The following is a 25573-nucleotide window of genomic DNA, read 5'->3' on the forward strand; positions in this document are numbered from 1 at the left end:
TAGGAGTTTGAGACCAGCTGGGACAACATGGCAAAACCCCATCTCTACAAAAAATTACAAACATTAGCTGGGTGTGTTGGTTCACACCTGTAGTCCCAGCTACCCCAGTGGCCGAGATGAAAGGATCACTTGAGCCCAGGGGATAAGAGGTTGCAGTGAGCCGAGATCGCATCACTGCACTCTAGCCTGGGTGACAGAGTGAGACCCCGACTGAAAAAAAAAAAAAGAAAAAAAAGTTTAGATGCGTATCTGACACACAGTAAGTAATCAATAAACATGAGTTATTATATTTTTTAAAAATATATTTTAAGAATCCAGGTCGGGTGCAGTGGCTCATGCATCACATCAGTATTGACAAGAGAGAATGTTGATGAGGAGGAAAGCAGGATCCTAACCCCCAGGCAACTCCACATATCCTGATTTTTGGCTCTATAACCAGTAAAGAAAGCAGCCAAATCACAATGTTTGAAAATACTGATCAATTTATGTCATACTGCAAAATTCTAGTAATTAGGGGGAATTCCAACATACAGAGGGAAAGATTTTTCTCTTGCACTTTATAAAGTTCCTTATAAATATAAGGATGAAATTAGCACTCGCTCGAAGTCAGGAATATGAATTCTTGGCTTGCTTATGTACTCTGTAACCCCAAATGAGACTCTCTGTATCTCATTTTGATTGCTACAAAATGGGAATAATGTCTGAATTCTCTGCTTCAAGGGATCCCTGTGAATCTAAAATGATGCCCACAATATGGTAAAAGAAAAATTAGGCATAGTACCTACAGTATGATCCTAACTTTACATAAATTCCTTAAAATTTCCGGACAGGGATGTGTACAAGGACTTTATCTTAAGTGTTAATAGTGACTGTCTTTGCGTAGTGGGACTTCCACTTTCCAATTTTATTTTGCTTACATTTTCTACATGACTACCATATTAGCTTTAAAAAAAAAAAAAAAGCTTTAGTTATTTTCTTTAGGGAAAAGTACAACTTTTAAAATGTTACATAAATGCCATAAATGCAAGATAGTAAACTCTCAACTCTGGAATCGGCTGCACACAGCTCAAGTGAGCTTTTCAGGCACGATCTGGTTGTGAGGCCCCAGAGATATGATCTCACCCCAACCATGGCCAGGCTGGGCTCCCGGACACATGCCTTTTCTGCAGCCCCTTCTAGGTCTCATGTCCACCATCACGCATCTAATTTACAAGCAGCAGCTGTCATACAGAGATGGCACAATCCCTGGAATTTACTATCAAGACCTCAAAAAGAGAAGACACATACATGCCCAGAAAGTCCTCTGGACACACAGAGAAATTAAATTCTACAGACCACAATGGGTCCAGTTCCTGGGGGCCAAAGCTGCAGTTCCTTAAGTGCCTGATACAACATGGACTACTGTTCCCATGGGCGCCTGAGCTGCCTCCAGAGAGGAGCCGGGAGAACACAGGAAAGGCACTATGAACACTCTACCAGTTCACACACTGCAAGAATGGAAGGCAAGGCCCCTCAAGAGCACCCCAAGTTCCCCAAGCTGACTACGTCCGATGCATTTAAATTGGAAAACTTCCACCCTTGTCCTCAGAGCATGCTGGCCATGCTGGCTTTGATGAAAATAAAATCAACCCTTTCTCCCTGCAAGTATCTCACAAACGTGGTTCTAGTTGCCTGTGAGTTCACCTGTCAGCCTTCCTTCCTAGCTGGGCATCTCTTTCCCCTTAGGACATGGTTGAAGCCAAAGTGAACACATGGTGAGTATTCAAATCACAGAAGCTTGCACTGAGCCACCAGAAGTGTGGGAGGACTTATACTTACATTTACGTTGCACCGAATCCCTCAAATTAAGAATAAGGTGTTTCAGGCTGAGCATGGTGGTTCATACCTGTAATCCCAGCACTTCGGGAGGCCGAGCTGGGCAGATCACGAGGTCAGGAGTTTGACACCAGCCTGGCCAACATGGTGAAACCCTGCCTCTACTAAAAATACAAGAATTAGCTGGGCGTGGTGGCGGGCGCCCGTAATCCCAGCCACTCGGGAGGCTGAGGCAGGAGAATCGCTTAAACCCAGGAGGCGGAGGTTGCAGTGAGCCAAGAACGCGCCTCTGCACTCCAGCCTGGGCAACAAGAGCGAAACTCTGTCTCAAAAAAAAAAAAAAAAAAAAAAGAAGGTGTTCCGGTACCTGAGGCAACTAAACCATTTTGTTCTACCCAGTGCACCTGCTGCCTCAGTTCAATCGGCTTCTCTCTCTGTGGCTTCGGAGTAGCCTGGGCATGCTGCACACAGTCTCCATTCCCCTTTCAGGGCTGTCCTAGCTTTCCCTGTAGACATCTGTCTTTTGCACATTTGGGTAGCCAGAGACCAGAAACCTCAAGTTACGAAAAAGTAAGTAGCAGGGGGGACTTTCCTAAGATCTGAGTTAGTTTCCTTCCTCCCTACTAGAAAGTTGTCTTCCAATTTCACCATTCATTAAATATGTATTATGTACAAGATAGTTAAATTTCCAGCATAACTGAGATGAAGATACAGTGACTTTGAAAAGCTGAGAAATCAGGTCTTTATGAAGTTCAGAATAAGACCATCCTATCCTTTAGGTCTGTTTCAAAGCAGATGTTAGTTTTGATGCTAAATATATCAACTCCTTTTACTGAACACCATCAAAAACAAAGCCACTGGTCACAGCGTGCTTCTCAGACTTTCCAGTACTTCCTAAGTGCCTTCACTTTTCCTCCATAGAAAAGAACAGACAATGGTGACGACCTGACATTCGAAAGGTGGCCACACAAGCCTGCAGGTCACTGCAGAAGCACTCCTGTGAGGATGGAGACTATCCCAACTACCCCAGCTACATCTACCCTCCAGTGCCTGCACACACAGGCCACAGCAATCACTCTAAGAGAAAGCTACAGCTGAGACTAGCGGGAAGAAGTGCCACCAATCACCTTTTTCATTTTTGTTTTTGAGACACAGTTGCACTCTGTTGCCCAGGCTGGAGTGCTGTGGTGCAATCTCGGCTCACTGAAACCTCCGCATCCTGTGTTCATGGGATTCTCTTGCTCAGCCTCCAGGGTAGCTGGGATTACAGGTGCCCACCACCATGCCCAGCTAATTTTTGTATTTTTAGTAGAGATGGGGTTTCGCCATGTTGGCCAGGCTGGTCTCGAATTCCTGACCTCGTGATTCACCTGCCTCAGCCTCCCAAAGTGCTGGGATTAGAGGCGTGAGCCACCACGCCCGGCCCAACCACCCTATCTTAACACATGCCATCGATGAGACTGTAAATAAGTAGGGAATAAATAGGGGTCAACCCGACTCTGGAACAACAAACATCAGATTTGTTGTTGAAGCTGAAATTAATATGTGCAATAATGCATGACAACTATGCAGAAGATTCGAGACTAGTTACACCTTCTTTAAAAAATTCAGCTTAATCCCTAAGAGGACCGAAGAAGGTATGTACTTTTATTTCTCTGCAAATCCAGAATTATATTTGTCTCTCCTACTTTCGGTAAAGATGTAGCAAAATAGGTTTCCCCTTCTCTCTCTCTCTCCCCATCCACCCACTAGAATGCTTTGGGAAGAACCCTGTTTGAGTTACATGCCACCTCTCGCTCCCTCTGGTCATTCAGCCCGCATGTGAGAGCCTACTGTGTGTCAGCAGGCTTAATGTTGCTTCCAGACTTAACACTTCCCCAGACTCAGGCTGCGTGACAGGCCGGGGCAGCTTGGCTCTCCCATGCTCAGCATGCAGAGACTTCCCATGTGTGCACTAGACAGAAAGCCAGGAGCCGTGGCTCCTGCTGTCTTGGATAAGGGACGGCAAACTTGTCCTCTATGGTAAGTTTGCCTCATAAAGGAGCACACAAGGATTTCCAGTGGCTCTACGTGATGCGCCCTCCCCCTGCCCAGAGACCCATGGCCGGGAGGTGGCTCCCGCCTGTAATCCCAGCACTTTGGGAGGCTGAGGCGAGAGGATCACTTGAAACCAGGAGTTCGAGACCAGCCTGGCCAACATGGCAAAACCCTATTTCTACTAAAAACACAAAAATTTGCCAGCGTGGTGGTGCGCACTTATAATCCCAGCTACAAAGGAGGCTGAGGCAGGAGAATCGCTTGAACCCGGGATGTGGAGGCTACAGTGAGCTGAAATCACGCCACTGTACTCCACATCCTGCCTCTAATTAATTAATTAATTAAATCAAATCAGGGAAATATCAAGCTTTCAAGATTCAAGAATTTCTTGAATCTAAAAATGAGGCCAGATCCATATGCTTTTTCTCAAAGCCCAAGTCACATTCTCAAATGTGTGTTCACTCAGAATATCTTTCTTCTGTGACCCCCTAAGAGTCCTAAGGAAATGTGGATGAAGCTGCCATGTGGCTGCTAAGGCACACGGCAGCCCACGGCCACTAGGCTCACCTGGCTGTCAGGCGCCAGCACAGGCAGATGGTATGAAGGGCCCCTCATTCCTTTGGAAATCTGTCTGCACTGAGTCCCTAGGAGACCAGGACCCTGACAACATAGAGCATCTATAAGGCTCTGACCCTCAGAAAAAGGCTCCTCCCTCCGTCCTCTTCCTCCCATCCTGTTCTAGAGAGAAGCACCTAAGCCAGCCCACTGACAATCACAGAGCAGCTTGGGGACTGGGGTTGTAGACGGTGAGACGTGGGCCTTCTCTTGTAAGGTGGGGGCTGTCAGGCTGCAGGAGCCCCTGGGAAATGTCTTAAGTGGGCCAAGAGGACTCTGAGGCAGAGGAGGACTCAAGCTAGAATCGGAGGGATGAAAAGTCAAATAAATTACACAGAAGTGGTCCTAGTGGGAGCTGAGGAAGAAGAGCAGGAAAAGGGACAGTGGGGGGAGGGGGGAAAAGGGGAAGGCCAAAGAGGGTCTGCAAATCCAGCCAGACCAAGGAGTTCAGAACCAGACAGGCCACGGGGAACCAGGGTTCCCTGCTGAGGATACCTGCCTCTGGGCAGCCGCTATTCATCTTTATAAACCAGCAGAAAGAGCCCGCCTCGTGGGAAACAGTTTCCATTTACTATACTGCTTTAATTCAGCTCTCCTCCAGCATCTATCAGCCAGTCAAAACAGACTAATTCGATTTAATGAAGCCCATCACTCTCCAACCACCCTCCCTGACAAAAAATAGCCGAATACACCTTTTTTCATCCCACCATTTCCAACCTCGGGATGTATCTTTTCTGTTTTGAGATTTCAGGATCTATCACCTTTTTTCCTTTCCGCTTCCCTCCCTCTGTTCCCTCTGTGGGCAGCTCCTCAGTCACTCTGCCCTCTTGGACTCTGCGGCTATGATGTGGGGATCCCTGGCCCAGGGCCTCCCCTGCGCCCTGTGAGGGCTGAGCCGGGTGACTCCCACGCCTGGCAACTCGAACCAGCCCAATCAACCGGGGGCAACAATGCACTGTGACCCTTCCTGCTCCCAGGGGAGCTACGAGCAGCTCCGCACTGTGGTCCTAAGTCCTGCTGGAGTGGCCACACATGGCGATCCTGACTAACTGGCAACCTAAGGCTCACCCAGCTCGTGACCCCAAGGGCACCTTTCTGCAGCCATTATCAGGGGAGGGGGGAGGGGAGGGGAGGGGAGGGAGGACCAACCAGAGAGAGCCAGGGAGCAAGCGTGAAGAGACTGTTTTCCTCAGCTTCCAAACCTGGGCTCTCCTGGCAGGGCTTCAAGAAGACTGAGTCATTACCTGTTTAAACCCGCAGGTCCACGTCTCCATGACAAACACTACAAACGTGAACTGGCCAGGAGTTGGGAGGCAAGGTACATACCTTTCACTTTTTGAGAAAGCTGCTGAACCTGCAGTCAACAGTTTGGCCCAGAAGCCTGCAGCCCCATCATAGCGCCAGCCCCACCACAGGGCCAGCCCCATGCACCTGCAGGAACCCTGGCAGCTCGGCGCTGGCCAACACCAGGCCCTTTTTAGCCTTTCCTCTCCCCTCTTCTTTCTGATAGTTCCCAGGACAGAAGACAGACGGGGAATGTCTTGGAGAATCTCCCTGAATTCTGGAATGTAAATGAAGGCTGCCAACTGATGGCTTTTCTCCAAAACCAATTCTCATACCACAAGGGATTTGGTGCTACAGACCTTCAATGTATTCTTTTTTTTTTTTTTTTTTTTTTGAGATGGAGTCTCCCTCTGTTGCCTGGGCTGGAATGCAGTGGCCGGATCTCAGCTCACTGCAAGCTCCGCCTCCCGGGTTTACGCCATTCTCCTGCCTCAGCCTCCCGAGTAGCTGGGACTACAGGTGCCCACCACCTCGCTCGGCTAGTTTTTTGTATTTTTTAGTCGAGACGGGGTTTCACCATGTTAGCCAGAATGGTTTCGATCTCCTGACCTCGTGATCCGTCCGTCTCGGCCTCCCAAAGTGCTGGGATTACAGGCTTGAGCCACCGCGCCCGGCCTTCAATGTATTCTTGCCTCCCTTCTACCCAAAACCAAAACCACCACACCAGGAAGTGGAGCTGTACTGGGATATCAGTAGATTTGTGAGGGATCACCCGAAATCCCAGCGCCGCGGGGCTGGCCAGAGGAGCTGCTGGCAGGCCTCCGACTCCTGCAACTACAGGGCTGCACTCACACGCCCACGCGCCCCGCACACACAGGGAGACCGGGAGGAGCTTTACCTGGCGCTCCTGTGAGCCCTCTAGCAACTCACGCAACCCAGGCTTGTTGCTTTGGGGCCTTCTGCAACTGTGACTTTTCCATTTTTAAGATATCTTTGCAAGCTGCACTAAAAGAACTCAGATACCAACGACTGCAGAGGCATTTGAAGAAATACAGGAGGGCATGGCACCTACTGTACTGGACTGTCTTGCTTTTTAAAACAGATGCTCCTAAGATGGAGCCAGAGAGACCATCACGGGGCCTGGGGCTGAGAGGTGCAGAGTCCGAACCCCAAAGGACACTGCCCCAAGCGTGTCCTTTCACAGGGGGCAACGAGCACCCCTCACCCTCCATCTCAGATTATCAGAGGTGACACAAAACCATGTGAAATTCCTTGGAATCTTAACCTAAAAAATCAAGAGCGCTTGTGTTTGATTTTACCTCAACTCATGACTACACGTGATCTGTTTAAAACAAATGGACACAGCAGGAAGGGGCTTTGAATGCTTTCAGAACACATCAAACCCTCAGCATGCCGCCGTGACAGGCCATGAATGAAGGGACACTCTCTCCCCCATACACTGAGAAAAGACAGAGGACAGTGTATGGATTTAAAGAATAATCAGTCTTTTTTAAAAAAAAAACTTTCTTTATATTATTACTGAACACTAACTTTAGAGCTTTGAAGGAACTTAGTGGCATATCATCCAGGCCAAGTATGGAAGACTAAAGCTCAGAAAAATCACGTTTGAATATCAGTATTGGTCTTTTTGCAACTTATTTCACTCAACATAATGTCCTCAAGGTTCATCCATGTGGTAGCGTGTGTCAGGATTTCCTTCCTTTTCAAGGCTGAGTAATATTCCATTGTGCAGCTCACATTTTTCTGATGGCTTTCATCTCTTGCTGGACACTCAGGCTGCTTCTACCGTTTGTTGATTGTGAATAATGCTACTGCAAACATGGGCATACAAATAGCTCTGAGCCCCTGCTTTCAGTTCTTTAGTGCACATACCCAGAAGTGGAATTGCCAGACACTAAGATCATTCTACTTTTAATTACTTTTGCACCAAGATAATAAAAAATAACTAGTGGTTCTTTAAAAATTCAAAATAAAAACTTTGGATACTAAAGTTGAACTTCCTTAAAGCAACAAACAATTCAAACAACTACCTCACAAGTCTCTAGGATTAGTATCAATTTGTGGCAAATAAACCACGTAGCATACTGACTGACACTATTAGAGAAGCGTATTTCTGATGACAAAGTGGCACCAAAAATAGGTCCAGCTTCCCTGAAAATGTTTTCTACAAAGTAATTTCCTGTGAAAACACAAAATGTCAGCTGGGCACAGCGGCTCACACCTGTAATCCCGGCACTTTGGGAGGCCAAGGCAGACGGATCATGAGGTCAGGAGTTCGAGACAAGCCTGGCCAACATGTTTGAAACCCCGTCTCTACTAAAAATACAAAAATTAGCTGGGCGTGGTGATGGGCATCTGTAATCCCAGCTACTCGGGAGGCTGAGGCAGGACAACGATTTGAACCTGGGAGGCGGAGGTTGCAATGAGCCGAGATAAGAGAGAGACTCCATCTCAAAAAAATAAAAAAACAAAGAAAAAGAAAAGACAAAATGTCTTAATGTTTACTAGCAAAGCACAGTGCTCCACAGATTTCTATTAAGCAGTTACCCATACTACTTTTTTTTTTTTTTTTTTTTTCAGACTGAGTCTGGCTCTGTCCCCCAGGCTGGAGTGCAGTGGCGCGATCTCGGCTCACTGCAAGCTCCACCTCCTGGGTTCACGTCATTCTCCTGCCTCAGCCTCCCAAGTAGCCATGACTATAGGCGCCCGCCACCACGCCAGGCCAATTTTTTGTATTTTTAGTAGAGATGGGGTTTCACTGTGTTAGCCAGGATGGTCTTGATCTCCTGACCTCGTGATCTACCATCTTGGCCTCCCAAAGTGCTGGGACTACAGGCGTGAACCGCCATGCCCAGCCCTACCCACACTACATTTCTAAAAGCATTCTTTATGAAAATCAATTTTGAAATAATATCTGAAAACTCAAAGTCCACTGCGTAAATGAGTAATCATCATTTCTGTCATGTCTCTGTCGAGATGAACGACATAGGAAAATCTGGATTAAGCCACAAGAGAAATTTAAATCTAACATAACCAAGGCTAACAAAAGCACGTGCACGTAAGGGCTGGGCACGGCTCGTGGGTCCCCTGGGCGGGTGGGAGACACTACAACGGACGCTCTCACCTCTTGGTGATCTGACTCGGCTCCTGCAGATCCGGGTCGAGGTCAAAGACCTCATTATCGAGCAGCCTTCGCAGCGTCACATCGGCCAGCTGCTCCATGACCTTAAACACCTCATCCAGGTTCAGAAACATGGAGAAGTCACGCTCCTTATTCTGCGTGGTGATTCGGATGGTATCCGTCAGAAAGACATTGGACGTTCTTTCTAGTTTCTGGATATCGACCCACGGAACTACAAGTTTAACTGTAAGAGAAAAGGGTGAAATACATATTATACCACGAAATTTGAGCCAAACTTGAGTGTGTCAGCAAGCAACTATCCAAAGCTCTCCTTAGGCCAATGTGTAAATGCCTTTTAAAAAATTTTTTTAAGTTCAGGGATACAAGTGAAGGTTTGTAATATAGGTAAACTCACGTCATGGGGATTTGTTGTACAGATTATTTCATCACCCAGGTGTGAAGCCTGGTACCCATTAGTTATTTTTTCTGATCTTCTCCCTCCTCTCACCCTCCACCCTCAAGTAGGTGCCTGTGTCAGTTCTTCCCCTCTACGTGTCCATGGGTTCTCAACATTTAGCTCTTACTTATAAGTGGAAACATGCGATATGTGGTTTTCTGTTCCTGCGTTAGTTTGCTAAGCATAATGGCCTCCAGCTCCATCCCTGTTCCTGCAAAGGATGTGATCTCATTCTTTTTTATGGCTGCATAGTATTCCATGGTGTATATGTACCACATTTTCTTTATCCAGTCTACCAATGATGGGCATTTAGGTTGGTTCCATGTCTTTGCTATTGTGAATAGTGCTGCAATGAACATATGCATGCATGTGTCTTTGTGGTTGAGCAATTTATATTCCTTTGGATATATACCTAGTAATGGTAACGCTGGATTGAATGGTAGTTCTATTTTTAGTTCTTTGAAGAATTGCCACACTGCTTTCCACAATGGTTGAGCTAATTTACACCAGCAAACCATTCTGGACATGGGAACAGGCAAAGATTATATGATGAAGACGCCAAAAAGCAATTGCAACAGAAGCAGAAATTGACAAATGGGATCTAATTATGTGAAAGAGCTTCTGCACAGCAAAAGAAACTATCAACAGAGTAAACAGAGAACCTACAGAATAGGGGAAATATTTTGCAAACTATGCATCTCACAAGGTCTAATGTCTAGCAACTATAAGGAACTTAAACAAATTTACAAGAAAAAAACAGACCACCCCGTTAAAAAGTGGGCAAAGGACACAGACACTTTTCAAAAGAAGACATACATGCGGCCAACAAGCATATGGGAAAAAAAGCTCAACGTCACTGATCAGCAGAGAAATGCAAATCAAAACCATAATGAGATGCTACCTCATACCAGCCAGAATGGCTATTATTAAAAAGCCAAAAAATAATAGATGCTGGGGAGGTTGTGGAGAAAAGGAAACACTTATACACTGTTGGTGTAAACACCTTTAAACCAGAGCAGGAAAGAAGAGCACAGACCACCTGCCAGCTGTTGGTCAAAACCCAACTCATGTTCTAATGGTTTTCTTAAAGATCTAAGTAAAACTTCCCAAGCTGCTGGCTGCCGCGTATTTCAAAGGAACACTATTCCGAAATACCAAGTTAACAACATACACCTTTCTCAAGAATATTTAAACTTCAACAGTTATGCAAAAGTTTCTGAATCTACATAAATTCTGGTTTCAAAAACAGCATTCACAGTGTAAGCTATGGGAAAAAGAGGTGTGTAAATGAGGATCATTCATGATCTCGTCGAGAGAAATGGACTTAACATTTTAGCCTGTTGTCAATAACAGTTGTTAGAGTCTTAGAAGAGTATAAGTAGTTTTTATGAAACTTTAAAAAAGTAACATAGTACAAACAGTACATTTTAGAAACACCTGGTCTAGTCTCAGAAATGTTTCTAACAGTCTTAGCCAGGGCTGGCAATACAGTGTCAGCAAAGAGAACAGAAAGTCTAAACATCTGGCGGCCTGCTGTCATCAGAGAGGCATGCAGAACACCTGAAAATCAGAAATGTCTCCACATATTAGGGATCATTTATTTTTCCTAAATCTTTTTGTTTGTTTGTTTGAGGCGGAGTCTTGCTTTGTCACCCACGCTGGCATGCACTGGTGCGATCTCAGCTGACTGCAACCTCCACCTCCGGGGTTCAAGCGATTCTTGTGCCTCAGCCTCCCAAGTAACTGGGACCGTAGGCGTGCACCACCATGGCTGGCTAATTTTTGTATTTTTAGTAGAGGCGGGGTTTTCCACCGTGCCCCATTTTTTCCAAATAGTACCCTCCTAACACAATAAGGTTTAGTGACAATCACTAGTAAGTGTCAGAAAACAATTCATTTTCCTTTTCAAATAAGAGAATGACGTTTTTATTTTTACCATTTCTTTCCATTTATCTTGCAATACCACTTTCAGCGCTTTAACAATTTTAAAGGCCACATTTCTGCATCAGGCTTGACAATAAACTTCTCCAGCTACTTCTAGCTGCTTTCATAAAAACTCTTTTATACACAGGTACATATGCTCCACCTATGCCACCAACTTTCATTCATTAAGTATCTCCTTTGTGAAGAGCCCACCCTGCACTGAAGGAGCTTGTTCACAAAGAGAAAACAGACTTGCATATGAGTAAGCGACCACTGACTTGCTGGGACCGAGCATAAAAATGCAAATACAGTACAAATAATATGGGGACCAGGGAAGGCTTTCTGGAGGTGACAAAACCTGAACTGAATTTTGAAGGATGAAGGATGAATAGGAGTTTCCAACAGGCTAAGTACAGAGAAAGGAAAGAAAGCCAGGTGAACTCTGAAAAGCATTTCAAAAAGAAGGAAGACAGGGTGGCTAAGGTGAGGTCAGGGCACACCCCGAGGGTGCGGAAGGGCTGTGCAGATACGGTGTGTATCCTAGAGCATCAGAACCAAGGCTGGCGAGCTGGGAAAGGAAGGCCACGTGCCAGAAGCCAGCCACAGCAGACCCCCAAGAGAAGCTCCTCTCACTGGTTCAACTTGAAATGTAAAGCAAGCAAGAAACCAAAATTACACACTCACATATGCAGCTTCCATATTACCCGACATGAGCACTTACAACAGTATTTGGTTCTGGAAGAAGTTTCTGTGGGAATGACTTTTTAAACATTCAATATACAACTGACACTTGTGGCTTCGCTTTTTCACCTGCGAATCCCATTGCCTAGGACAGTTCCTGCCACTGGATAAATACGTGAGCAGTCAATCAGTGCATGAATCTCAAGGAGATAGTGAAGAATTCCCCTTCTGGAAGCAACTGCATATCCAGCCAGTCTTCCAAGGGGCAGTCCTGACCTTCAGTGCCAGGAATTTTTTTAATGGCCTGCTTTGTTAAAAAGCAGGAATATGGCCAGGTGCGGTGCCTCACACCTGTAATCCCTGCACTTTGGGAGGCCGAGGCGGGCGGATCACGAGGTCAGGAGATCGAGACCATCCTGGCAAACACGGTGAAACCCCATCTCTACTAAAAATACAAACAATTAGCCGGGCACGGTGGTGGGCGCCTGTAGTCCCAGCTACTCGGGAGGCTGAGGCAGGAGAACGGTGTGAACCCGGGAGGCAGAGCTTGTGGTGAGCCGAGATGGCGCCACTGCACACTCCAGCCTGGGCGACAGAGTGAGACTCCACCTCAAAAACAAAAAAAAAAGAAAAAAAAGCAGGAATATGTTCTACACTTTGAGAAATATTAAGCCATCAGTGATAACACTATGTTTTCTAAACAACTTACAGAAGTAAAAACCCCTTAGTGGCTATATAAAGTGAACTATACAGAATGTTTCTTAAGGCAGTAGAAAAAGTGCATTCTCCAGTTGTAATCCCCTGTTAGTAGTAGCATATATAAGTAATCAAGTGTCACCCGGTGTCATCTCCACCATTTATTTAAATCTGTCCAACTCTTCCTGTTAACGGCCCTTCCTGGGAGCAGCACTGAGTCCCGAGGGCCAACTTTATCTGGGAAGAGCCTGCCAGGCCTCACTTACGTTCCTTGCCCAGGAAGAAGGAGTAGAAGCAGAGGTGGTTGATGCTGAGGTACAGCCAGCCCTGGCGGGGCACCCTGCCCTTCCAACAGCAGCAGGAGTAGTAGGTGACCAGCTTCTCTGCCTCAGGGAAGTTGAACCTGGCCTCAAACTTCACCAGGGCTTCTCGAAATTTCTCGGGTTCCTCCTCCTGCTCGGCGAGCCTGCTGCTGGTCTCCTCGGCTATCAGAGCCTGACACACAGAGATGATAGTCCCTGCTCAGTGAGCCGGCAATGGGAAGGCAGGGGGTGCAAGGGATCTGAAGCAGGAGGGACTGAGACGCACAGGCCCCCGAGAAGCATGCACTGCTTCAATGACAGACACATCTGACGAGGAGAATGGCTCAGCCGTGTCATCCGTCAGCCACCCAGACACACGGCTGCAGCAGAAAAAAAAAGGAATTGCAGTCGGGGTCAGAAAACCCAAGAACCAGTCTCTCACTCGGCCACTTACCGATCACAAGGCTCTGGGTGAATCATTTGACTTCTAAGCCCAGTTCTCAAACAAATGATCAATTTCTTTTTTTTTTTTTTTTTGGAGATGGAGTTTTGCTCTTGTTGCCCAGGCTGGGGTGCAATGGCGCAATCTCAACTCACCACAACTTCCGCCTCCTGGGTTCAAGCGATTCTCCTGCCTCAGCCTCCCGAGTAGCTGGGATTACAGACATGTGCCACCACGCCTGGCTAATTTTGTATTTTTAGTAGAGACAGAGCTTCTCTCCATGTTGGTCAGGCTGGTCTCGAACTCCCGACCTCAAGTGATCCACCCACCTCAACCTCCCAAAGTGCTGGGATAATAGGTGTAAGCCACTGCACCCTGCCGCAAACATCATTTTCTAAATTTTCTCTACAGGCATGAGGATAAAAGGACTGCCTCAGGCCCGTGAACTGGGCATCAATCCCAAAGAACTACCCAACTTTGAGATAAAAGTCAGTCCTGTGAGCATGCAGGTGTGGTGGTTCACACCTGTAATCCCAGCACTTTGGGGAACTGAGGTGAGCATATGACTTTAGGCCAGGAGCTTGAGACCAGCCTGGTCAACATGGTGAAACCCCATCTCTACTAAAAACACAAAACTTAGCCAGGTGTGGTGATGCGCACCTGTAATCCCAGCTACGTGGGAGGCTGAGGCACAAGAATCGCTTGAACCCCAGAGGCAGAGGTTGTAGTGAGCCGAGATTGTGCCATTGCACTCCAATCTGGATGACAGAGCGAGACCTTGCCTCAAAAAAGAAAAGAAAAAAAAAAAAAGTCTTTTGAGAAAAACTCATGAAGATCTTCCTCATTAGGTTCAAAAATGTTGGTATTTAAGGCTACTACCGGCCTGACCGTGTGGCTCACTCTGCAGTCTTAAATGGATATTGGCCAAGGTTCCCAAGGTCATAAATAACCTCCAAGGCACTTGGGTTTATGGGAAAACAAGGCATCTAAATCTATAATTTTTTGCCAAAAATGAGTAACAATTAGTGTCCTTCATAATCTGGGGTGGTCATAGAAGGGCCTAGAATTCACGCTTATGGCCTATTTGTTCCTAATTGACAACTCATTGCTACCATCAGAAATCTGATTTCCCATCCCTGGGAGCTCGCTGCAAAACCCTTCCCTGAGAATATCTTCTTGTTACCTTCACATGAGCAGCTGTTTAGGAACTCCTGGGCCCCAGGCCTCACATATGCTACCTGATTGTAAAAATACATTTATGATTCAAATCCCAGCTACTCAGGAGGCTGAGGCAGGAGAATCATGTAAGCCCAAAAGTTTGAGGCTACAGTGCACTATGGCGGCACCTGTGAGCAGCCACTGCACTCCAGCCTGGGCAACACAGCAAGACCCCATCTCTAAAAATACATACATATACACACACACACACAGACACTTCTATCATTTATCTTTATTAACATTCCCCCCCCCCCTTTTTTTTTAGGTAGGTAGGTATGTCATGTCTCATGAAAAGCTATGTCCCTCAAGACAAGACCACTTTTTGGGTATTTCTGTCAAACCCTGCACTATTATATAAGCTATTCTCCAACTTAAACCTGAGCATTGACGTTAAAATAACAATGTAATTTAAAATTATTATTTTTATTTATTTATTTATTTGTTTTGAGATGGAGTCTCGCTTTGTCACCCAGGCTGGAGTGCAGTGTTGCAATCTTGGCTCACTGCAAGCTCCGCCTCCTGGGTTCATGCCATTCTCCTGCCTCAGCTTCCCACATAGCTGGGACTACAGGTGCCCGTCAGCACGCCCGGCTAATTGTTTTGTATTTTTAGTAGAGATGGGGTTTCACCGTATTAGCCCGGATGGTCTTGATCTCCTGACCTCGTTGATCTGCCCCCCTCAGCCTCCCAAAGTGCTGGGATTACAGGCATGAGCCACCATGCCTGGCCTAAAATTATTTTTAAAAGAAATCTGGAGGCTGATGAAATTTCAAGTGATTTTCATTTTCTTCATTATGTTTTTCTCTATTTCCCACATTTTATTTAACAAGACATTATACATTAATGAAGTACTAGTTAAGAGAGATGAATATTTTTGAAAAGCATATCTGATATATAATGAGTGCTGAGCTCTCCCCTTGCCCTGGAAGTGAGGCGTGGAGGGGTCTTTATGAAGGCTCTGGAGCAGACAGGCAGCAGGCACGGCTGCAGGGTGGGACCCAGGGGCTCCCGGTACAGGCGTCAGGGTGGCCGTGCTGACCCTTGCCTTCCTTGAAGTATGGCTTCTGGTTACAGGCACAGCTTGAAACAGGGATTTTTCAAAGTTTTATAGAGTCATCAAAGGTTCGGGCTATGAGTAGGAAGGCCTCAGTTCCCAGATCCTTAGGATTTGGCCAGAGGAAAGGGAGATCAAATGTCACGCTGTGCTCCCAGGCTCAGGCCGGGCAGGACCCTCACTCCCCAGCCCTGCCTCCTCAGGACTTACTTTTCAAAGCATTTTAGCTTCAAAGTGTCAGGGACTAGAATGTATCACCCCAGAATATGCCACTGTGGCATAAGGATTATTTGGAGCTGAAGAAAACCGAGAAACAGCAAACACCAAAAGGCTGTCTTCCCCGACATCTGCCTCAAAACAGGACCTGTTTTTAAAGGTCCATTAGTCAAGGTGTGTCCTGCTCCTGTACCAGAAAGAGGACTTTGACTCTCAGTCACCAGAAACAGCTCTCGACCCTCCGAAGTCCAGAAACAGCCCTGAGAGGAATCTACGTAACCTCACTAAACGAACCCTTAGCTTCCATGCGTTTTCCACACAGTACGCTGCCCCAAAAGCCTAAAGGCCTTTTTTCTAGTCTTGTCACCTTTCTACAAATACACTGTTCTTCGCTGAGATGCTATGTAAGCCCAAGTGCTAACCACCCCTGTGAGTTACTCATCACTGAGCTTCTGTTACACATATGCATGCTTTCGTGTTCAAATAAAGTCTGTTTGGCTGGGCGTGGTGGCTCACATCTATAATCCCAGCACTTTGGGGAGCCAAGGCAGGATTGCTTGAGCCCAGGAGCTCGATACCAGCTTGGGTAACATAATGAGAACTCGTCTCTACGAAAAATAAAAACATTAGCCAGGTGTGGTGGTGTGTGCTTGCAGCCGCAGCTACATAGGAGGCTGAGGCAGGAGGATCACTTGAGCCTGGGAGGGTCAAGGCTGATGTGAGCCATGATTGCACCACTGCACTCCAGCCTGAGTGACAGAGCAAGACCCTGTCTCAAAAAAACAACCAACAAAAATAAACTCTGTTTTTCTCTTATTCATCTTTTGTCAGTGTAATTTCCAAGACCCCAGCCATGAAATCTAGGAGAGTCAAGGACAAGTTTTCTTATTCTACAGAAACTGTTTTAAAATCACTGTAGCAAAAGTTAATTTTCTTCCTCCAAATTAAGAAGAGCAATACCTAAATCAAAGAACCACTACAACTTGCATTAGACCAAGACAGGTGGGGGTAAGTGTGAAAAATAGCACTGAATGGGGCCTTTCTGTAGCTACCCAAGTGTGATATGACCCAGGGAAGTGAGCCACAGTTGGCTGGGCCAGGATGAGGGCCGACCCGAGGCCACCATGGCCCAGTCCACCCACTAACCCCACTGGCCAGGTATAACTCCAAGAAGACATTGTCAAGCTGGCTGGACTTGGGATGCCTTCCCTTTCACCAGATCCCATAAGTATCCCCCAGTCCCCAAAGGAAAAGATTTTGTTCCTCCAAAATCAAAAATCTGCTTTGACACCCTTTACGAAAAGCCATGGCACTTGAGGTATTAGAAAGCCAAGCTTTTTGCAGAAAACAAAATCGAAGGGCTAGGAGGTTTTACCCTAAGGAAGGAAAAGTGTATCACACGCTAATGTGTTAAAGTATTTAATGAGAGAGTTAAATTTAGAATGAGAAACTATCTCTCCCAGCCCAATGGGGCTTTGAAAGCACTGATTATCCATCATGTTATTGCAGGGAGGCCAGTTATATAAGACTGTAACTCACAGGAGGCATCACAGATACCTCCCAAAATATTCCTCTCTTGCCAACTCAAAACTTAATTGGCTTTCATTACATTTAATTTACATATTTTAAGAATAAACATCCACTTCTAGCAGGAGGAAAGTGATAGATCCAACAGAATAGTGTGACAAGATGTCACAACTGCAAAAAAAAAAAAAAAGGTGATTTAAGAAGTCAAATAACGTGTTGCTCTGCAAAAACATAAATCTTAACATTATTTTTTTTTCCGGCGATAAAAAAGGGCCTTCACTCCTGTAAAGAATAACAAAAACTAAGCCTGAGAATAAAGTCTTTTTTTTTTTTCTTTGAGACGGAGTCTCGCTCTGTCGCCCAGGCTGCAGTGCAGTGGCACAATCTTGGCTCACTGCAAGCTCCGCCTCCCGGGTTCACGCCATTCTCTTGCCTCAGCCTCCCGAGTAGCTGGGACTACAGGCGCCTGCCACCACGCCCAGCTAATTTTTTTGGATTTTTTAGTAGAGACGGGGTTTCACCATGTTAGCCAGGACGCCCTCGATCTCCTGACCTCGTGATCCACCCACCTTGGCCTCCCAAAGTGCTGGGATTACAAGAGTGAGCCACAGCGTCCGGCCAAGTCTTTTTTTTAACATGTCAGGTGTATGCTGCTAGACTGACTACAAAGTTAAGACAGGTGATAAATGAAACTTATCTGGCTTTACGTACTAAGCCAAAAAGTTCAGTTAGCAGAAAAAACTGTTAGTATGCTACAGTGTTCGAAATGTCTTAAGGAAAAAAGATGGAAAGATAGGGAGAAACGTTAAACTCAAGGGACCTACCTTTACCTTCCCTTTGACAAAACTGGCAATGTCATCTTTATTATCAAAGACGGACAAGGTGTGAAGGAGATTTTGTTCCAGCCAGTCCCAGTGCTGGTTGATTTCCTCTAATGTTGCACCTGGATTCGAACAGAAAAAGATACAGAGCTTAAAAAAATGCAATGAAAGTAATTCCTAGAACATGAACTCATTTTCTAAATACTGTGTATCCCTGTGTTGATGTTATTAAAACATCTGGGCTCTCATACCCTGGGCCACGGTTTGCCAGATGAAATGGAAGGCACCCCCATCAGGGCTGTGGTGCCCCTCCCCGCAGCAGTGGGATGTGCAAGCATCACTCCTACTGCCACACGGATGGGCCAGGTGGCCAAGTGAGTGACCGCTGGGACTGTTCTGTGACCATCCGACCCACCCTACTAACGCACAGAACTCTGACCATCTCCACTCAAACGACAGAAACATTTCTAATTATTCAGCTACTCCAGCATGGAACAAGCCCAGAACGGCAGACCAATCCTGAGCAGCCTTGCAAAGTTCTCCCATGAAAAGAAGAGTCCCTTCAAGAGGTGCCGAAGCCCAAGTCCATGGAGCAAAGAGCCTCTTGCCAGGGCTCTGCTGAAGGCCCCAGGGGCTGCCACTTGCACCCAACATTGCTGCAACACAACAAGCAAGGGCCTAGGACATTTACAGCTTACAAATGTATACTTCACAGCATTTACAGCAATGGCCGTTAAAAACATACATAAAAAGAGGTCTTACAGTACATGTTAAAACAGAAACACAAAGGCATTAAATCATAGGTGTAAATTCATTTCTTTCAACGACAACATTTTTTAATCACCACATTATTAAAGCATTAAGCAAAAAGCTCAGTCATTTTAGTTGTATTTCCTCTCTATTCTCATCATCTCTACTGGACAACGGGCACTTTGACACAGGGACTGTTCCCAGTTCCTCATGAAGGGCCTGGCACGCAGCAGATGCTCAACAAGGTCCACTGACTAGAAGCACACACGGTCCTGGACAACAAAAACATGTGGGCATCAGGTGTTTCTAGCGTAGGCAGGTTTCCAAAATGGGAAGCAGGAGATATTCTAACCTCAAAGAAATGAGACGAACAACAGAGCTGAATCATTTAGCCAGTGTGAGAGGGATATGGTGCCCAGAGCCACCCACCACTTACCCAAAAGCCAGATATGGACCGGGCACAGTGGCTCACGCCTATAATCCCAGCACTTTGGGAGGCCGAGGTGAGTGGATCACTTGAGGACAGGAGTTTGAGACCAGCCTGGCCAACATGATAAAACTCCATCTCTACTAAAAACACAAAAATTAACCAGGCGTGGTGGTAGGCCCCCCTAACCCCACCTACTTGGGAGGCTAGGTCAGGAGAATCACTCGAACCTGGTAGGAGGAGGCTGCAGTGAGCCGAGACCACGCCATTGCAATCCAGCCTGGGTGACAAGAGCGAGACTCTGTCTCAAAAAAAAAAAAAAAAGCCACGCATGCATTTTGCTTAGTCATCTTTCTCTCCGCATGTTATATGCAGCCTTCCTCTCCCTTGAATGTAAATATAAACACCCCACACAAGAAGGTGCCAGGGGACTGGCTCTGGACTTGTGGCTGCTTTGGGGTCCATGAGAACGAAAAACATCTATCTGTAGTAGGACTGTTGTTCTGAGCAGACACTTACGGAAGGAATAAAAAGAAGTATCTAATAGAATACTTCATAAGGAATAACGAAAGTTTAAAACAATGGTGCTTATTTTTGAATTTTCCCCCATTTTGGGGCAAGGCATTGGCCAAAGCAGTATCCTTCAGTCATCACTAAAGCCAGCGTTCCCATTAGAGCTGGGAGGGCCCAGGCTTCTCTCTGCCCGAGGTCTCTACTCACAGGCCATGACTCCCCCGTCCCTGCACCAAGAGCCCTTGGCCAGTGACCTTGCCCTACTGCCCCTCGGTCCCACCTCCTGTGTCCTGCTCTCCAAGGATCACAGAAGCCCAAGGAGCAGCCCACTCAGGTGCAGCAGAAGCTCCCTCTGCGGTGAGGGTCCCGGTCCTCTTGCTCTCCTCTTCCTGCCGTCTGGGAGGGTTCCCGCGGTATCACGAAACCCCTGGCCCTTCAGGCTCGCCATCCCTCTTACAACTGGGAAAGTGTGTTTTAAAACAAAATCAAACCCAGCTACTCCAGGCTTCCCAGCATGACTCTCTTGAAGCTTCTGACTTTCCCCACCTGCACTGAGGCTCAGAGCATCTGCTTCGTTCCTCAGCTGGTTGTAACACACGCCACGCTGACCCGACTTAGGGGTACATCTGGTTTACCTGCCACTGGCTTAAGTCTCCCTGCCCTGTTCAGTGTCCCCAGGTGGCAGGTGTGTAGGTGTCAGCCACAAGAACACCCTTCTCTAAATCCAGTGGGTCAACAATGGTGTCTATCACATCACTAAGTTGGGTTCCACCCAAGCTGCTAATCTTGCACAAACACCTGGGGTAGCCCAGGGCTCTGCTTTTCCTTGGCACTTTAAGACCTTTTCTTTCTAGGTCTTTATCCTTTATTATCCATTACAATAAAACCCATTACTCAGAATACTGAAGAAAAAAAAAAAGTGAAGAATAAGCTGAAAAGGGAGCATTTTATGGGACCTCGATTTTTTGCTATTTGTTTTCATGGACCCTCTCACTGATCCAGAAGAAGAGAGAACCAAGAGTTGCAGGAACAAAGACGAACTAAAGCAGGGAGAAAACTCACCTTTGTGGTGCTGGTCTGTTCCAGATGCGATCTCACTGATGTGTGACCAAGACTGAGTGAGGAAATGGAGGCTCAAGTATTTGTCCAAAATCATGTCAAATGAAGGGCAAACCAGGGCATGAAATGACTCTCTACAACCTGGAAGTACTCTGGGGTCCTTCTATAAAAAGCTATATTTGATTTTTTTTTTTTGGGAGATAAGAGTCTCTCTCTGTCGCCCAGGCTGCAGTGCAGTGGTGCAATCTCGGCTCACTGTAACTCTGTCTCCTGGGTTCAAGAGATTCTCCCATCTCAGCCTCCCAAATAGCTGGGACCACAGGTACACACCACCCCGCCTGGCTAATTTTTGTATTTTTAGTAGAGATACGGTTTCACCATGTTGGTCAAGCTGGTCTTGAACTCCTGACCTCGTGATCTGTCTGCCTTGGCCCCACAGAGTGCTGGGATTACAGGCGTGAGCCACCGCGCCTGGCCCTGCTACATTTGATTTTTTTTTTTTTTTTTTTTTTTTTTTTTTTTTTGAGACAGAGTCTCATTCTGTCACCCAGGCTGGAGTGCAGTGGTACAATCTTGGCTCACTGCAAGCTCCACCTCCCAGGTTCACGCAATTCTCTTGCCTCAGCCTCCCCAGCAGCTGGGACTACAGGTGCCCGCCACCACGCCCGCTAATTTTTATATTTTTAGTAGAGACGGGGTTTCACCGTGTTAGCCAGGATGGTCTCAGACTCCTGACCTTGTGATTTGCCTGCCTCGGCCTCCCAAAGTGCTGGAATTACAAGCGTGAGCCACCGCGCCCGGCCACATTTGAATTTTGAATTTTTAAGTATCGTTTACATCACCCTCAGACCCAGTTCTTGCTATGGCTGGGCATTAAAAGAGATACTCTGTGCTTCCACTTACAGCAAGCTCTCTCCCTCCACTCCCATCCTCCCAAATGCATCCTTTCGGGCGACCTGATACAGTTTTTCATTTATCCTGCTATTAAGTTCACAGAGGCTAACACCATTAACTGGTAACAGCTAACCCAGCTAACCGCATGCGTCTTCCTCAACTGATAACTTTAGATAACATGAATAAATTATCATCAAGCCCCAACATAACATATCCCTATGGAATTAAGATTTGGGACAACGTCATCAAAAAACTAGACTTTTATTCTTTAAAAAATTCATTCTACCTACTGGGAAGGAGCTAATCATAGAGAAAGATAATTCTAACACAAAAACCAACCCACACCTTAAAAAAGAAAATAAACCACACATAAAAAAAATCTATCACTGAGTCATAGTAAGGTTTTGTTCCAATCTACCCTGCTTCTGAATATAAGACATAATTGTATGCTTCTCCTAGCAAAGACAATCAATATGATGAAACTTTTCCACCCTACTGGCTTCTATTTCCTACAGAAGTTGCCAAATGGCAGGGAAATTTTCCAGACTATAATTTCCTCTACAGGAAAGTCTTACGATGGGTTCCACGAATTCCACAAATCAATGCAAGCCGACCACACATCCATGACCGCAAAAGATTAAAAGGGAAAGTCCTTCAATATATGTCACATACCACAGTTCTGAAACTACACTACAGCAGTGGTTTTCAAACTACATAAAGTAGCACATCTCAAAATACCTTTCTTCAAAAAAAAAAATCATAATAATACAAAACAGAATATATGCCAACTCCTAAGAAGAGCTACTGATTTGTAAAATAATGTTTGAGTTATGCACACACACGTGAATACATTTCTGTCTGTAGGTCATGGTCAAAAAAAGATTGAAAGCCACTGCATTGTAGACATACAAGCAGTGCAAAGGGTAGAGAAGAGAAAACAAAGTGAGAATGTGTCATCCATTGAAGACGCAGGATGATAAAAAGCCTACAAATAAACCCAGTACCACAGCAATGTTCTCACTGCAGCTTCTGCTGACTTTCCAAAACCAAGACAGAGGAGAGCTGCTATTGTGGCCTGAATTTTGTCTCTCCAAAATTCATGTTGAAGCCCCAGCTCCCAATGGGAGGATGTTTGGAGATAGCACTTTTAAGGAGGTATAAGGTTAAATAAGGTCATTACTAGTTTGGCATGCCTGGTGTCCTTGTAAGGAGAGACACCAGGTTAGTGCATCCACAGAGAAAAGGCCACGTGAGGATACAGAGAGAAGGTTGCTGTCTGCAATCCAAGGAGAGAGGAGACCTCACCAGAGGCCAACCCTGCTGGCACCTTGAGCCCGGACTTCCCAGTCTCCACAACTGTGAGAAATAAATTCTTGTTTTTTAAGCCACTCAGTGTATGTGTGTAGTGGGCGGGAGGTAGAGGTAAGGAGCAGCACTAGCAAGCTAATGCAGCTGTCTAAAACCAAAATGTATAGGAAGATTGTGGACTGTCATGGAAGTCCAATTAGCAAAATTATGCCTGTCTTATTAAGAACTCCAATTTTCAAAAAAAAAATACTTTTCATTATCTAAGACAATGAAAGTCCAGTGGATTTTAAATTTCACCCACATAAGAAGTCAAAAGTCAGAGTTATAAATACCTCTGCAAAACTAAAATTCAGTATGAGGAACCTCAGGTAAGGCCACAAAACAAACAACACTGATGACTTAGGAGTAACCAAATCCATGTTCTAAGAACAACCAGAGGAGGTCAACAGAGGACATTTTCTGGATGCCTGACGTGTGTCAGGAATTTTGTTCCATATACCATACACATAATGTCACTTATCTCCATAAAATATTACAAGGTAACTGCCAGTATTTTAATGTTCTAGGTGAGAAGAACAAAGTGAAGAAAATAACCAACCCAAAAGCCAGTTCATCTGACTCGGGCCTGGCTCTGCCTGTGACATCGTCATGGATGGAAGCTCCCAGTGGCTGAGTCACACTGAAACGTACACATAATGTTTATTCTCTTAGGTTTTTCCCAGAGGTATTTTCAGGAAATAAAACAAGCATCTCATTGTCTATGCCCACAGCTTCTGCATGCACACTGCCACAAAGAACTTGATCTAAGCTTGTTTTCAAAAGCAGCTGTTTCTCTCTGCACAGTCAATATCCAACTGAATTAAGTGCCTTCTCCAGCCACCTAAGTCTTAATCAACAATAAAACGGGCATTCTGTGTGCTTAGTTCAGATCTGTTCCTCTGAAATGACAGGACATTTCTCTACAGGCCAAACACTAACCATCTACTGTCTAAATGCCTGGGCTAAAAGCCATACAGACTACAAAGGAGCTAGTTAAAAGTCAACTGCCATGGCAGTTTCATTCCCAAATCTCACTCAACACTCACCCTGTGCAGGGTAACTCAGGATCAAAGAATTCAAGCAAAAATTACACTTTAAGGAAGGAAAGGGTTGGAACAAAAAGCCTTTGATTTTCAGAAAGCTGACATTCTTCCAGTGGATACGGTAACATCTAATCTGTAAGTCGAAAGCAGTATCTTTACAAGAACATATAAAAGTTCAATGATCATCCCATCATCATGATTTACAAGATTTTAGTCGGTTATATTTTCACTATACAGTTTAAGAAAATAAGCTTTAAATGTTTCCTTTTACAAAATGTCCTCGGCTTTTTTTTGCCTTCAAGTGAAATTAAAGAGTCCTAAAAGTGAAAAACAGACAAACTTAATCTCTGACAGTAAAAGTAAAATAGCCTTTTAATTTATAACTGAAATGGTCATTAAAATGTCCTTGTATTAGTACCAGTAGACACACTTTCCAGAAATAAAAGCAGGAATAGAAGACACAGGAAAAACATGATCTATGATCAAACGAAAAATCAGTAAGTAGAAACAGAGTCAGAAATGACACAAAAAATACAGTCAGTGGACCAAGACATAAAACAGCTATTATAATTATACTCTAAGGCCAGGCACAGTGGCTCACGCCTATAATCCCAACACTTTGTGAGGCAGAGGCAGGCAGATCACCTGAGGTCAGGAGTTTGAGACCAGCCTGGCCAACATGGTGAAACCCCATCTCTACTAAAAAATACAAAAATTAGTTAGGTGTGGTGGCGGGCGCTGGTAGACCCAGCTCCTCGGAGGCTGAGGCAAGAGAATTGCTTGAACCCGGGAGGTGGAGGTTGCAGTGAGACGAGATCATGGCACTGCACTCTAGCCTGGGCAAAAGAGCAAGACTACGTCTCAAAAATATAAAATAAAATAAAATAAAAATAAATATACTCCGTATGTTCAAATGGTAGAAGAAGGCACAAGCCTGTTAAGCCAAATCAAATGGAAGACATTTAAGAAGACCCAACTCAAATCTTTAGAAACGAAAAATATGGTATTTAAATTAAATTAAATCAATATGGGGGAAAAATCAATTCTTAAAAAATGTACAAAGTTAACTATTGGGTTATTAAAATAATTGCACAGAAAAAATAACCAATTAAACAGTGTTTTGATTACACATATGTACAGGAATACCTCAAAAATATTGTGGGTTCAGTTCCAGACCCATGAAATGAAGCAAATATCACAATAGACCAAGTCACACAAATTTTTTTGGCTTCCCAGTGCGTATACTGGCCTGGTGCAGTGGCTCATGCCTGTAACCTCAGCACACTGGGAGGCCAAGGTGGGCAGATCAC

The 25573-nt window shown here is 45.4% G+C and overlaps 1 protein-coding gene across 3 annotated transcripts in view; it reads right to left on the reverse strand.

Moving 5' to 3' along the window:
- The window catches only part of TBC1D8 (TBC1 domain family member 8), a 94033-nt gene that overhangs the window by 30981 nt on the left and 37479 nt on the right, over positions 1-25573 (reverse strand). For 2 of the 3 annotated variants that reach the window (XM_017847782.1, XM_017847781.1), the window contains 3 exons: positions 18234-18352; positions 12917-13145; positions 8897-9137 (listed from right to left, as the gene is read on the reverse strand). In XM_017847782.1, coding sequence (XP_017703271.1) covers positions 8897-9027 — 131 coding nt within the window. In that variant the 5' untranslated portion in view covers positions 9028-9137; positions 12917-13145; positions 18234-18352. Of the gene's footprint in view, positions 1-8896; positions 9138-12916; positions 13333-18233; positions 18353-25573 lie in introns of all 3 variants that reach the window. The other variant, XM_017847783.1, reaches the window with a different exon arrangement.

Source organism: Rhinopithecus bieti, unplaced genomic scaffold (genome assembly GCF_001698545.2).
Source record: "Rhinopithecus bieti isolate Rb0 unplaced genomic scaffold, ASM169854v2 scaffold_28016, whole genome shotgun sequence".
Taxonomy (NCBI): Eukaryota; Metazoa; Chordata; class Mammalia; order Primates; family Cercopithecidae; genus Rhinopithecus; species Rhinopithecus bieti.